Source organism: Gracilinanus agilis, chromosome 5 (genome assembly GCF_016433145.1).
Source record: "Gracilinanus agilis isolate LMUSP501 chromosome 5, AgileGrace, whole genome shotgun sequence".
Taxonomy (NCBI): Eukaryota; Metazoa; Chordata; class Mammalia; order Didelphimorphia; family Didelphidae; genus Gracilinanus; species Gracilinanus agilis.
The window spans coordinates 55,964,121-55,978,944 of NC_058134.1; the positions used below are offsets into that span (position 1 = coordinate 55,964,121).

Below are 14,824 nucleotides of genomic sequence, written 5' to 3' on the forward strand. Positions count from 1 at the left end.
GGAATATACCTTCCCTTTCTAGTCCTTTCATTAGCAGAATGGGAAAGAGTTTTGATCTTTGGGTCAGGAGACCTGCCTTTGACTCCCATAATTTGGGGGAACCTTCATTCAAATGCCATTTACTTCTCAGACAGTGACAGAGACTGGCTTAATCAAGAGAGAGTAGAGATTCCCAGGGGCCAGAGAATTTGCTTGAGCTTAACCTCAATGCATCTAAGTGGATTACTAGAGGATGTGGAGTTACTCATTTTGTTTGACAGGCTTCTTTCCTCACCACCTCTTGAGACAGTCTCCTTGAGTAAATACTGAAGGCGGGTGGGCCTGTGGAGCCTTGCCCCGCCTGGGAGGTTTGTATTTTCTTTTGAACTGATGAAGATGTTCTCAGATGCTGGAATTTCAAAGGCAGCTTACCAAAGGTTCTGGAAATCACTAAAATCTTGGATCTATTGCCTGACTAGTCTTCATTTTAAAAGCATCTCTGAGATTGGAAGGTAGCCGCTCTTTTCCAGCCCATTCCTCTAAAATCTGTGGCTGTGGATCACCAAAGGCCTTCTCCTGGGTCACAATTGAACAACAGCCCAAGAGTAATGCTGTTCTTGATTTCTTTCCCACAAGGCTGAAACCAATGTCCTAAAACTGTTGTGCTCACAGATTGTCTGGCACTTTTTATAGTTTCCTTTGCAAAATTCCTGAGGAACTGCAGGACTGAGATTTTTATTTTTTTATTTTTTTACTCCCCTGATAGTACTAGATGTTTGGTCTTCTTCACAATCTCCCCGATTACCAGCTTCCTCTTTCCTTGGCCACAAAGAAAACCACCAAAAAATTCCAATGTAATAACTGGCTTGAATCAAGCAGATATCTTTAAGAAAATAAACAACCCCCCACCAACATTCTAAACTCTAGCTAAGTGTAGCATGCTTATTTTTTTTTATGTTTTACATGTAGTATTTGCCTTTCTAGAGATGATTGTATTTAACATGTTGTAAATTTTATTGTTTGAAGAATAAGAATTCAAGTCCAGAGATGACCGGCAGTTACCGTCCACCCAAGATGCAAATATCAGTGACCTGTCTGGACTGGGGAACTCTTGGTGTCTCATTCTAAAACTGCTACTAAATGTATCATTTGTTCTAGTCATTAAACATTTGGTAAGTCTTCTATCTAGAACCTGAGAATGACACCCTCGCTCTTTTATCAGTATGGGAAAGAGTTTGGAATTAAGAGACCTGCACTGGACTCCAAGTTCTAGAATTTACCAGCTGTATGACCTGATCCTGGGCAACCTTTAGAGGGACAACCCTCTTTTGCGACTGAATTTCTTGGTGTGTAAAATGAGGAGGTTGGACTCACTAGCCTCCATGGTCCTTTCTAGCTCTAAGCTCAGATTCTGATGATCCTAAGTCATTCAGCCTCTTTGAGCCTCAGTTTTTTCATGTGTAAAATGAGCGTGGTGATGTTAATGTTTACAATTGGCATTGTGGATGAAAGTTCTCTGTCAACCTTATAACACTCAATGTAATATTTCCTACCTTGTTGAGAATCTCCGGTAAATTCTCCGGCAGCAACAGAATATCCTGTAAATAAAGTCATACAAAATGAATACATGAATGAATGGATGAACACGTATCAGCTAGAGGGGCCAACAAATAAACTATTTAGAGAGAAATGTGCAGAGTTAAGTACTTCCAGGCTCCTCCTCTCTTTGCAGAGCACTAGAAACTTAATAAAAAAGGTCTGAGACTGGAGAAAGAAAAGCATAATAATCAAATTAACTTGTATAAGTTCCTTCTCTAAAAAGCAATAAAACTGGACTACTGATCACTATTAAGAGCCCAGCAACTATTTTCTTACAACAATGACCAACATGGATGTCGATTTTGCATGATAACACACGTAAAACCCAGATCAAATTGCTTAGCATCTCCAGGATGGGGGAGGGAAAAGAGGGAAACAGAAAACTGGGATCTTATAACTTTGGAAAATGTATGTTGACAATTGTTCTTACGTGTAATTTGTAAAATGAACTATTTTTTAAAAATATCTAAATATAAAGAGCACAGCAATATCACAGCTAAGAACAGAGATGCTTCACAATTCAATTTGAAATCAGGACTGCTAGCAGTTACATTTTTAATTAACTTAGCATGGTTATTAAAATCGAAGTTCTAGCAGCTACTGTCTCTGATTCACAGCATTTAAGTATTTAGGTTTTTCCATTTCAGGTAATCAGCAAGGGCTCTGGGTTCCTACTTTTCTTTAGCTAAAAATGTGAGGTGAAAAACTCAGCATCGGATCCTTTGACCAAGGCGTTTGATTTCTCAAGATATTGTAAGTATCCTTTCCACATTGCCAAGGAGAGGGTTGCAGTGATCTGGAAATCTGTGTAAAATTTTTTGTTTTTCCCTTTTTTTCCCCTTTTTGTACCAGAGAAGTCTTATTTTCTTCTCTTTTTTTCTTTTATGGAGTGTTTATAGTACCTTAATGTAAAATTTAAGATAAATATTTGGTCATAGGTTCTATTGTTTCTAAATATTTTAAGCATCATCTGTTAGCCTTCGTGCGTCATCTTAAGCTTCTGTAAAACTCTCCCCCAATTCTCACTTAATTTCTTATGTTATATTTAATATTTTGTTATCAAAATTTTAACAGGGAAAGTTGCAATGTGGAAGGGATACCCCTAGATATACTATTAAGACCTGCCATTTTTGTCTTCTATCTTCTATCCAAAAAATGTATAGTGAAAGACAACTATTATGTGGAATCAGATAAGAAATACAATCACAGGATGGTGCACTTGGAAGGAATTTGACCTCATTTTTCCTGATCTCAGTCTGACCTCCTGTAGCCATCGAAAGCCATTATGGGAATCTTCAGAATTCTGATTTTGCCTCGTGTTTAGAATTACTTGGGCAGTCACTTAGGGACAGCCTTTGAATTAATTCAATCCAATTCAGTTTAACAAGAATGTATTATTAAGCACTTACTACATGTGCTAGAACCTTGCTAGGTACCCAAAGATATGTATACAAAAATAAAACCATCTGTGACCTCAAGGAATTTAAATTCTATGGGAATGTGGGAACAACATTTATACATATAAGTGAACATAAAGTAGATCCAAAGTAACTTCAGGATTGGGGGAGGGCATTAAGAACTCAGGGGAGGAGGAAAAGGTCCAGACACACTTTGGGGAGAAGGTAATATTTGAGTTAAATCTTGAAGGAAATGAGGAATTTAAAGAGGTGAGCAGGAATAGCGTTCTAGGAATGAGAGAGAACTGGTACAAAGACCAGAAGCAGAGTTAGGATGTCACATATAATCAACGATGTCAATTTTTTGAAATTAAAGTTGACATAAGGAACCTTAGAGACTCTAGTCCAATCCCCTCAGCTTATAGATGAGAAAATTGAGGCTCAGAGAAATTAAAGAAATTCCTCAGGGTTGTGCTGGTGGTAAGCATCAGAGCTGGGAGTTCATCTCAGGGCCTCTGACTAGAGAGCTAGTGCCTTTTCCATTTACCATACTGATGACTAACAATCATATATGAATTTGTGCTTGTTACCTAGTGTGGCTGACCCAAGTGATTTGGGAATACTTTTGAGAAAAGGCCATTTTATAGACTTAAAAGAAAAAGAAGGCAGTCTTTCCCTTACATGACCACAAAGCCAAAGGATTTCCCATTGGTCCTCAGTGAGACTTGCATCTCTAGCCAAGAGCAATCACAAATACCTCAAAGAGTTGCTGAGTCTTACCAAGGTAGCTGTCATCATAGGATGCTGGCGCGACTTCGGTTTGCTTTTCTCGAGTCAATTTTCTTAGGATATCTTTGAATGAGTAATTGGCAATGATGTCGGCAATGTTGGCTGTAATCACCTGGCCTGGAATCAAATAACTTCATATGTTAAAAGAAAGCAAAGCACCATGTTTCCTATAACCATATCCAAGATAAAGCCTTTCAGTCTACTGAAATGCTCCGTTTTTAATGCATGGAGGGAACTATTGATGATCTCTGGGGTAACTACAACAACAAAATGTACATCAGGAATTCTGATTAGAATAAATTTTGTTTATTTGCTTTTCAGTTATCCCTGATTCTTCAGGACCCCATTTGAGATTTCCTTGGCAGAGATACTGAAGTGGTTTTCCATCTCCTTCTCCAGATCATTTTACAGATGAGGAAACTGAGGTCAACAGGATTAAATGACCTGTCTAGGGTCACAAGGCTAGTGTCAAAATCTGGATTTGAACTCAGGAATATAAACCTAGTGCTCTATCTACTGCACTACCTAGTTGCCCCAAAATAAGTTGACATAGAATAAATTACTATATTTTGGGTTATTCTAATTCTGAATCTGCCAACCTTGAGTTACCTTGAACTACTAGGTCTAACATGTATCCTTATACTTGGAAAGACATTTGTTGGAATTCTATTTAAATTTATAAGATCATAGATTTAACTGTAATACTGTCTTCAGAGGTGATCTAATCCTTTCATAAATAAGGAAACTAGGTCTAGCTAAATCAGTGAAATGGTTTACCAAATAAGATCACTCAAGAAGTGTGAAGAAGACAAAATTTGAACCCAGATCCTCTGATTTTAAATACGGTATTCTTCCATGATACAACATCTGTACATCTCATTGGTATCCACAGTAAAAAAATACACTTGTAGTCTTGGCTTCCTCATCTATCCAATAAAGGGGTTAGACTAGAGGATAGCTTAAGGGCAGTACGGTAGGTCATTTTTGCTTTTGTCTTCCCAGTGCTAAGGGCAATGCCTGATACAAATTATGCACTTCATAAATATATGTTGATTTTAATTGACTCTAATTCGTGTATATTATGAACTCCTAAGTACCAAGATATAAAATTTCCAAATGTAAGAGAAAACCTCAACCAAGCCCACATTGGGTTATCCAATTCTTCCACATGGTGAGGTATTATTAGTATACCATACAAAATGACTATTATTGTTGCAGATTAGTGTGAGAAAATTCAAGTTATTTTCTCCAAAAAAAAATTTACTTACTTTCCATTAAAGTCAGAATCATTTTTAAGAACAAAGTTTTTGTAGATTCTATTAGAATGCAAAATTAATGCTGTCAACGCAGTGTGAAAGGGTCAGGGTCATGACTACTATGATTGCCCTGTTCTCATCATCAGCTTTCCTGACTGACTTGAGCAGCAGGATAGACCTAAGTAATTTATTCTGAAGTAGAGGAAGTCCCTTCCTTCCTTCCTGTCCATCCCAAGCTCTCTTTATTTAAAGGAAAAAAGGATCCAATGGTGGTGAAATCTCAGGTCAATATACTAACGTTTAATTAATTTATTTTCACAGTTCCCAAACCATAAGTGAATCAATGACCAACCATTCTATTAAAACATTTGAAAACCCATTTATTTACATCATTGTAAAAGTCAATTGGTTAATTCCATTATTGTTTAAGGTTATGTAGACACTATTTTTGTGGCCCTGGAAAATTCACTTAACAATATTCTTGAGAAGGAAGCTGAAACTCAGTAACTTGCTTAAGATTACAAAACTAGTACAGTCAGTACCAATCAATTATCCATCAACAGAAATTTCACAAGTACTTATGTGCTGAGTATTGGGGATGAAAAGAGAAGGAAAGAAAGAGAGAAAGAAGGAGAAGGAAGGAAGGGAAGGAGGGAGGAAGGAAGATAGATAGGAGAGAGACAGAGGTAGAGGTAGAGGGAGAGGGAGAGAGAGAGAGAGAGAGAGAGAGAGAGAGAGAGAGAGAGAGAGAGAGAGAGAGAGAGAAATTTGTATTCTTTCTCTGTTTTTTGTCTGCCTGGCTCTGGAATCAATATCATACTTATGTCATAAAAAGAATTTGGTAAGATTTCTTCTTTGCTTATTTTGTTCAAATAATTTGTATAGTATTGGGATTAGTTATTCTTTGAATATTTGATAAAATTCACTTGTGTGAATCCATCTGACCCTGGGGGTTTTTTTCTTAGGAAGTTCCTTGATGGCTTGTCGAATCCTTTTTCTGAGATGGGATTATTTAAGTATTCTATCTCCTCTTTTGTTAATCTAGACAATTGATATTTTTGAAAATATTCATCCATTTCACCCAGATTGTCATATTTATTGCCATATAATGGGCAAAATAGTTCTTAATAATCACCTTAATTTCCTCTTCATTAGAGATAAGATCACCCTTTTCATCTCTGATACTGTTAATTTGATTCTCTTCTTTCTTTTTTATTAGATCAACAAGTATTTTATTTTATTTGTTTTTTTTTTATAGTACCAGCTCCTAGTCTTTACTTATTAGTCCAATAGTTCTTTTACTTTCAATTTTATTCATTTCTCCTTTAATTTTTAGGACTTCCAATTTAGTTTTTATCTGGGGATTTTTAATTTGTACTTTTTCTAATTTTTGAAGTTGCAAATCCAATTCATTGATATTTTCACTCTCTATTTTGTTGCAATAGGCATTCAGTGATATAAATTTTCCCCTGAGTAATCCTTTGGATGTATCCCATAGGTTTTGATATATTGTCTCATTGTCATTCTCTTTAATGAAGTCCGTAATTGTTTCTATGATTTCTTCTTTGATCCACCAGTTTTGGAGAATTAGATTATTTAGTTTCCAATTAATTTTAAATTGGCTTTTCCATGAATACTTGTTAAGTATAATTTTAAAGAATTATGATCTGAAAAAGTTGCATTTATCATTTCTGCTTTTCTGCGTTTGTTTGCAATATTCCTATGTCCTAGTACATGGTTAGTCTTTGTATATGTTCCATATACTACTGAGAAGAAGGAATATTCCTTTTTATTCCTGTTCAATGTTCTTCAGATATCTATTAACTCTAATTTTTCTAGCATTTCATTCATTTCCCTTACTTCTTTCTTATGTATTTTTTGGTTCAGTTTATCTAATTCTGAAAGGGGAAGGTTAAGATCCCCCACTATTATGGTCTTACTATTTATTTTCTCTTTGAACTCCTTCAATTTTTCCTTTAGAAATCTAAATTTTATGCAATTTGGTACATAAATGTTTAGTAATGATATTACTTCATTGTTTATAGTACCCTTTAGCAAAATGTAATTTCCTTCCTTATCTCTTTTAATCAGATCAATTTCTACTTTAGATTCGTCTGGTATCATAATTGCTACTCCTGCTTTTTTTTTTTTTTTTTTTTTTTTACTTTAGATGATGGATAATAAATTCTGCTCCAGCCGTTTACCTTGAATCTGTGTGTGTCATCCTGCCTCAGATGTGTTTCTTGTAAACAATATATAGTAGGATTCTGTTTTTTAAACCATTCTGCTGTCCATTTCTGTTTTGTGGGTGAGTTCAGAGAGAGTTGTACTCTTGTGAAGCTTATATTCCATGGGGATACCCACTAGAACTTAACCTTGATCTTACTGAGTTGAGAGCCTGCTATTTGGACACACTATGTTGCCTTTCAGAGTTTAAGATGAGCATCTAAAGAAAGAATGCAATCTGGCAATTTCCTGTCTGTCAGAGGGAAGATATTAAATCTGTCAACTTGGGGATATGCTCTTTAAAGGCCAACATGTAATAATTAATTTAAAAGCCAAATTTCTCCAGTGAATTAACACATGGTTCCCACACTGCTTGGGACCAGAGCAAGTACAACAAGGAAACAGGGCCATAAACTTGATTTGATGGCTATGATTTAGAGGACTGTTCTGAGTCAGACAATGGCAATTACTCATGTCTTATAAAGGGAGAACAATGCTAGAAAATTTGCCAAGTTTCCCAGTCTGGGATAAAGGAAAAAAAACAAGAACCTTGTTTTTTGATATTCCTAAGAATTCTCACATTAAACTAAACTTGGATGTAGTCACAAAATGAACTTAAAGTTGTAAATTTCTCAGGAAAAAGTAAGTGCTTCAGTGGCTCTATTGTAGGGATGCTGGTGGAATTTCATTGGTGTGAAGACATCTGTTGGTACAGAAACTCTCTTTTCAGAGACAGATTGGCCACTCTATTCAAAGTATAGTCTTAAAGAGATTCTCAAATATTTTGACCATTTTGTAAAAAAGAAATTAATAAGAAAATGCAAGGTGTCAATTTATTTGGTTTTAATCTATTTGGATGGTTACAAGGAATGGTTTAATTGTGAGACGATTTCAAAATATCATTTGCGTAGTCAAGTACAGATTCTATGGATGCAGATACAAAACCGAATATAATTAAAGACCAATTGGTTTTGACTCATAATTTTCTTATATTAGTAGCTACCAAAACTAATTTCCTCTATGCCAACAAAACTTACCTTGCCAGTAAAAACTGCCAGGTCCTCCCACTATGAGATCTCCATTCTACAAAAAAGAAACCAATGGTAATTCAATCAATTTTTAAAATTATTAATGCAAAGTAAATATATAAAATTTTAAAAGTCATTCTTATCACATTGCCTGGTACATAGGAGGTACTGAATAAATGCTTGACTAACTACATAGGTAAAAAATTATTAAAACAAACTTCTCTACCAACCATATTTATATGTTTTAAGAGTAATAACTGGGGTGTATTTTGTGCTTTAAAGTTTTCAAGACATTTTCCAGACATTATTTCACTTTATAGGAACCTTATGATGTAGGTGCTACAGATTATATTACCTCCATTTTACAGATGAGAAAATTGAGGTTCAGAAAGGTAAATGACTTGCCCATGCTCATACAGCTTGTAAATTTGAAAGGCAGGATTCAAACCAGGTTTCTCTTGGCTCCACTACAGGTGCCTGGGTTAATTTCCTTTCTTTTCCTCGGCTCTGATTTATTTAGAAGAAAGGTCCACAAGAAGGATTTAAAATTAAACTACCAATAAGAATATAGCTATTTTTGCATTTTAAATCTCAATTAATTAGATGAATGGGCTTCTTTCTTAGAAAGGGGTGAATCCAGCTCTCTAGGCCTGCATCACCAAAGGAAATCTCTAATGCTTTCAAAGAACCTTAATTCCATCTAATAATTCACATAATCATTTGAATCTTAAAGAACGAGGCTCAAATGAATCTCAGACTTATTTTTTGAGTGAAAGTGGCTGGACAGCAGGCTCCCACTTTTTTTCTTTTCATATATCTGCTATTGTTGTTGATGTTTGGTCATTTCAGGTATGTCCCACATTCTGTGATTACAGTTTGGAATTTTTTTTTGCAAAGATACTAGAGTGGTTTACCATTTCTTCCTCCTCCAAGACATTTTACAGGTGAGGAAACAAAGTCAAACAGGTTTTTTTGGACTTGCTAGTAAATATGTGAGATCAGATTTGATCTCATAAAGATGATCCCTTTTTCTCTATTCACTGCACAATCTAGCAACCTAATAATATCTATAGCACAAAGATCTGAAACTCCAGTGACAACTGTTCTTGGGCCCTCAGCCTTCCTGATCCTAATCACAACCAGTCTTTCCCCACCCCTAATTTCAGAGGGAAAAAGTTCTATTGGAAAGCAATCTGTAGGTTTTTAATATTTTTTAAACCCTTACCTTCTGTCTTAGAGTCAATACTTTGTATTGGTTCCAAGGTAGAAGAGCAGTAAGGACTAGACAATGGGGGTTAAGTGACTTGCCCAGGGTCATATAGTTAGGAATTGTCTGAGGCCAGATTTTAACCCAGGACCTCCCATCTCTGGGCCAGATTCTCAATCCCCTGAGTCACCTAGCTGCCCTATGCTAGTATTCTTGAATTGTATTGTAGATATATATCCCAACCTCCATTCTAGTTGCATATTACTTTGATCTAGCATTTATCAAAGAATATATGGGTTTTGGTACTCATGTGTAATATATTTAATATGCAGTACAAAACAATGATATTTTTCAAAACAATGATTTATGAGTTAGTATAAACATACAGTGATTTTTTTTTTGCTATTACTAAAGCAAATGGCATCCAAATAAGCCAGCAGGATAGATAAATAATTTGGAGAGAGTTTCTAAAACAGATTAATTAAGTGTTGCCTAGAAGCTGAGTGAAACAAATCTCACCTTGTAAAAGTCCAAACTGAAGCCTGCTTGACAGTAACCTTGACCTTCAGGATCAGCATTGCCTGCAAAGATGGAAATATAAAGCTGTTAAATATGGAGCACCCAAAGGGTATCTTCTTTCATTCATGTTAGGATTTTCCCATTTTTTAAAAATCCTTACCTTCCATCTTAGAATTAATACAAATTATTGGTTCCAAAGCAGAAAAGCAGTAAAGACTAGGCAATTGGGATTAAGTGGCATGTCCAGGGTGACATAGCTAGGAAGTGTCTAAAGCCAGATTTGAACCTAGGAGCTCTCATCTCTAAACCAAACTCTCTATCCACTGAAGAACATAGTTGCCCCTCCCTAATGCTTTTTACCAGAGACCGAAAAATAGCCTCAGGGCAAAAATAGAGACCTGCCTACCCTCCTCACTCAGATTTCTGACTGGGAAGGAAAGAAAAAACTTACACAGCAACGGCCACCAACACCCGAGAACTACACTCTACAACCACAGAAGAAAAACAACTACTTGATCCCATGGTTCCATTTTTCCATAAAATGGTACCATAGAATAGAAAGAGAACACTGCCTGGGTCTCTGTTCTAGCTTATATATTAATTTGTTGTGGCCTTGGTCAAACAACAGCTTCTTGGGGAAATCATGCCACTACTCTAAGACTCAGATCTTTCAACTCTACAATTAAGGACTTGGGACTCAATGACTTTTAAAAGTCATTGAGGGAGGTTATTGAGGTTGGTTATTGAGGAAGAAAAAAACAAACAAGGGATTGGGCATGGGAGATAAGCATCAAAGTCTCAACCAATAGTATTCTTTCCCATAAGTCCCTCAGAAATGACCTGTATCATTGCATTGCTGCTAGTACATTAGTCTATTACATTCGATTGTACCCCAGTGTATCAGTCTCTGTGTACAATGTTCTCCTGGATCAGCAACTTTCACTCTGCATCAGTTCCTGGAAGTCGTTCCAGTTCACATGGAATTCCTCCAGTTTATTATTCCTTTGAGCACAATAGTATTCCACCTCCAACTGATACCACAATCTGTTCAGCCATTCCTCAATTGAAGGGCATCCCCTCATTTTCCAATTTTTTGCCACCACAAAGAGCTAGGCTATCAACAGTCCTAAGTTTTAAGAAAATACCTTTAGTGGCTGAGTGGAGTATGAATGGGAATGGGGAGAGATTTGAGGTAGACTGTAATTTCAATAATGCAGCTGTGAGGTGATGAGGGCCTGCAATGCCAGAGGAGAGAAGGGGGCATATTCAAGAGAAGTGGCAGAGGTGAAATCAGTAGATCTTGGCAACAGCTTGGATATGGGAGTGAAATACTGACGAAGCTAACTTATAGGATTTTAAGTCAAGAGTTGGAAGGAACTCTATAGAGCTTGCAGTCTAACCCATCATTTTATTTTTAAACCTTTACCTTCCATCTTAGAATCAATACAATGCATTGGTTCTAAAGCAGAAGTGCAATAAGGGCTAGTAAATGGGGGTCAAGTGACTTGCCCAAGGTCACACAGCTAGGAAGTGTCTGAGGTCAAATTTGAACCCAGGACCTTCCATCTCTAGGTTTGGTTCTTTATTCTCTGAGGTACCTAGTCGCCTCTGCCAATTCTTCATTTTTAAAATCAGGGAACTGAGGCTCAAGGGGATTAAGAGACTGAAGTCACATAGGTAGTGAGCATCTGAGCTAATAAAACATGCACTCAAATCTTCTGCCTCCTGAACTGGTGCTCACAAGATCCTTTCACCCAGCAATCAGATTCACACATGGACCCCAAAAGCAGCCTTATTGCAAGGCTTCAGAGGATGTGGAATCAGCCTCCCCACCCCACTCCAACTCTGACTACTCATAAATTGTAACTTGAAAGAGTCACCGCAGCTTCGAAAGGTGTCTAAATTGTAACCAGAAAGTAGCTTCAGCACTTGCAGAAACTGAATTCTTTAAAGACTGTGTGGCAAATATGTGAATAATTATTCATTTGTTTTGTCAGGATAGAAATGGAAATGAGAGGGCAAGGAAGGAAGCACATATCATCATCACATCATCTGCAGAAAAAAATTTATAGTTTGGGCATGGAGGGCTATTCCCAGACTTTCCAACTGGGCTTGGCCTTCCCATCTTTTCTGAGGATGGACTCTGCTCTTTCTCCATTTACTTGAGCTGCTTCTGGCATTGGGTCATCTCCCATTCTTTCCAGATGTCCCTATTTCTTTTCATAATTTCCTATCTTGCGTACTATATTTACTACTTTTCATTTTCCCCCTACATCAACTTTTATGGTTTACGTGTGTGAGGCCCAGCAAATGGGTGGCCTCTGACTTCTGGGTGCCATTTTTCTTGAAGTTCTTGAGGGAGTGTGTGTGAGTAGGAGAGCATTTGTGTGTGAACAAATGTGAGTGTGACTATATGTATGTATGGGATTATGTGAGTGTATAAGTATATATGAGTGTGAATACGGTTGTTTGTGTGAGTGTGTGTATGTGTTTAAAAACTGCTCTCAAAATACCATGAAAAGGAGAAGTCCCATGGAAAAAGTTTTCCTTAGAAATTCGATAATAAATAGAATTTTTTTCCGTTGCAAAAATGATTCATTCTCATTTAGCTTTTATAGAGTGTCCCCAAAATCTTAATACAATTTTAAGCCAGCTTAAAATTACACTAAGACTTTTGGGACATTCCATATTGGAGGGAGACTATAAAAGGAAATATCCTTTCCCCCAATACAACAGTGCATTCTAAAACTCTGTACCAGGATCACAGATTTAGAGGCCAGAAGCAACTGCAGAGACTTTCCAGAGAAATCTTTTCTGTTTACAGATTGAAAAACTGAGGCCCAGAAAACTTAAGTGAATTGTTCAAAGTAATAATAAGTGATAGAATAGGGATTTGAACTCAATTCCTCTCACTCCCAAGTCAGAAATCTTTCTATTATACCATTCTGCATCCATGTTATATTCAGCATCCTTATACCCAGACAATCATGCTAATTATATGCCTTGACTTCCAAAACAGGAAGCAAAGGTATTCTGAGCTATTTTGTTCCTCCAATATGATCGAACTGAAAAACTGTGTGTATAAGTAGTTAAAAGCTCCCACTCTAAGAGGAAAGTGAACTCCATATTGATCAGTGTAGTAATGACATTATTGAAGCTTATCTTGGGGAAATTAACAAGATAGGCTTTTCTGACTCCTGTTTGAAAAGTCTCATTGCACATGTTTCAGCTTCATGACCAGATGAACGTGAAAAGTGATCTTTTCATGTTAGTGAGTGGTGAGGACATTAGGAACCAAGAGAAATCTTCTTTGGGCATTTGCAGGACAATAGAACTGCTGAGAAATGAGAAGAAGCCTCAGAGGTAGAGAAAGAAGTGGTTGTACTCCATGGATCAAATTATTCTTCTATTGGTATATGAGTACAATATTAAATGAATATCACTTTTGTAAAAAATTCTGCTCTTAAGGATCAGCTTCCCATGGAGTCAAGAACACAAAGTATAGGCTGGGACACAGTTGCCTTCCAAACAACTTTAAATTAATGCCTCAAGTCAAGTTTTTGAAAAACAGAGACAACAAAAGATTAAAAAGAGACATATTCCCAGGATAAGAGAACTAAAGAGGTCTGCAACATTGGGGTGGGTACAGTTCTGCAGAAGGGCAGGAGAACCAGAAGTAGGCCTTAGAGGTGACTACAATGCAGAAGCAGAAGTTTGGGGAGCTTTCAGCCCAGAGACTATAAGGAAGTCAGATAGCAGTCAGAAAGAGATGACAAGGAACCCTTTCCTGCCAGATGGTGTAGCTAGTGTTGATTGAGAACTCTATTGCCCATAAGGACAGTTCTTCATTGCAGTTTCAGGAAGGAGAAGAGCATTAGTATTTGCAGGAGAACAGGGGTGCTTTCTGGATAAAGATCAGAGCTCAGATCGGGGCAGTAATTACCTTATCTCTCCCATGATCACACCCACCTTGGATGTACCAGAAACTTACAGACATCCAGAACTAACACTGAAAACAACAGCATGAAAAATCCTGATGCTTGGCACAATTCCTCCCCACCACAAGGAGAGCAGAGCCCACCTTTAACATAAAATTCAAAGTGAAGAAATAGTCTGAGAAAAAAAGCAAACAACAAAAAAGTACTTGGGCATTAAAAGCTGCTTTGGAGGCAGGGAAGAAACCAAAACATACACTTAGAAAGAGACAACAATGTGAAAATAGCTACCAAAAAAAAATCTTGAAGAAAAATGCTAATTCTACTCAATCCCAACAAGAATTCCTAGAAGACTTAAAAAAAGAGATTAGTGGTAGAGGGAAAAAATGTGAAGAGAAATAAAAGTGATGAAAAAAAGAATGAAAAAAGAATTAATAGTAAACACACACACACACACACACACACACACACACACACACACACACACTGAAGGGAAAAAAACTTATAAACTAGAATTGCTCAGATGATTAAAGAAGCCCAAAAATTAACTGAAGAAAAAATTTTCTAAAAAGCAGAATAGGCCAAATGGAAAAGGAGGTATAAAATCACTGCAGAAAAGAACTTGCTAAAAAGTAGAATTAGACAAATCAGAAAAAAGAGGTACAAAAGCTCACAAAAGAAAATAATTTCTTAAAAATTAGAATTGGGCAAGCAAAAGCTAATGACTCCATGAACTATCAAGAAACAATAAAACAAAGTCAAACTAATGAAAAAATAGAACATTTGAACAATCTCATCAGGAAAAAGAAACTGACCTGGAAAATAGAATTAATTTAAAAATTGGACTACCTAGAAGCATTTCAAATCTATGAAATTATCTTAAATAGCT

General features: G+C 36.6%; 1 protein-coding gene across 1 annotated transcript in view; it reads right to left on the reverse strand.

The window, feature by feature from the left end:
* The window catches only part of ITGA8 (integrin subunit alpha 8), a 227,081-nt gene that overhangs the window by 163,807 nt on the left and 48,450 nt on the right, over nucleotides 1-14,824 (reverse strand). Inside the window, exons 5-8 of the mRNA XM_044678920.1 lie at nucleotides 10,001-10,062; nucleotides 8,284-8,329; nucleotides 3,756-3,881; nucleotides 1,533-1,577 (exon numbers count right to left, since the gene is read on the reverse strand). Coding sequence (XP_044534855.1) covers nucleotides 1,533-1,577; nucleotides 3,756-3,881; nucleotides 8,284-8,329; nucleotides 10,001-10,062 — 279 coding nt within the window. The remainder of the gene's footprint in view (nucleotides 1-1,532; nucleotides 1,578-3,755; nucleotides 3,882-8,283; nucleotides 8,330-10,000; nucleotides 10,063-14,824) is intronic.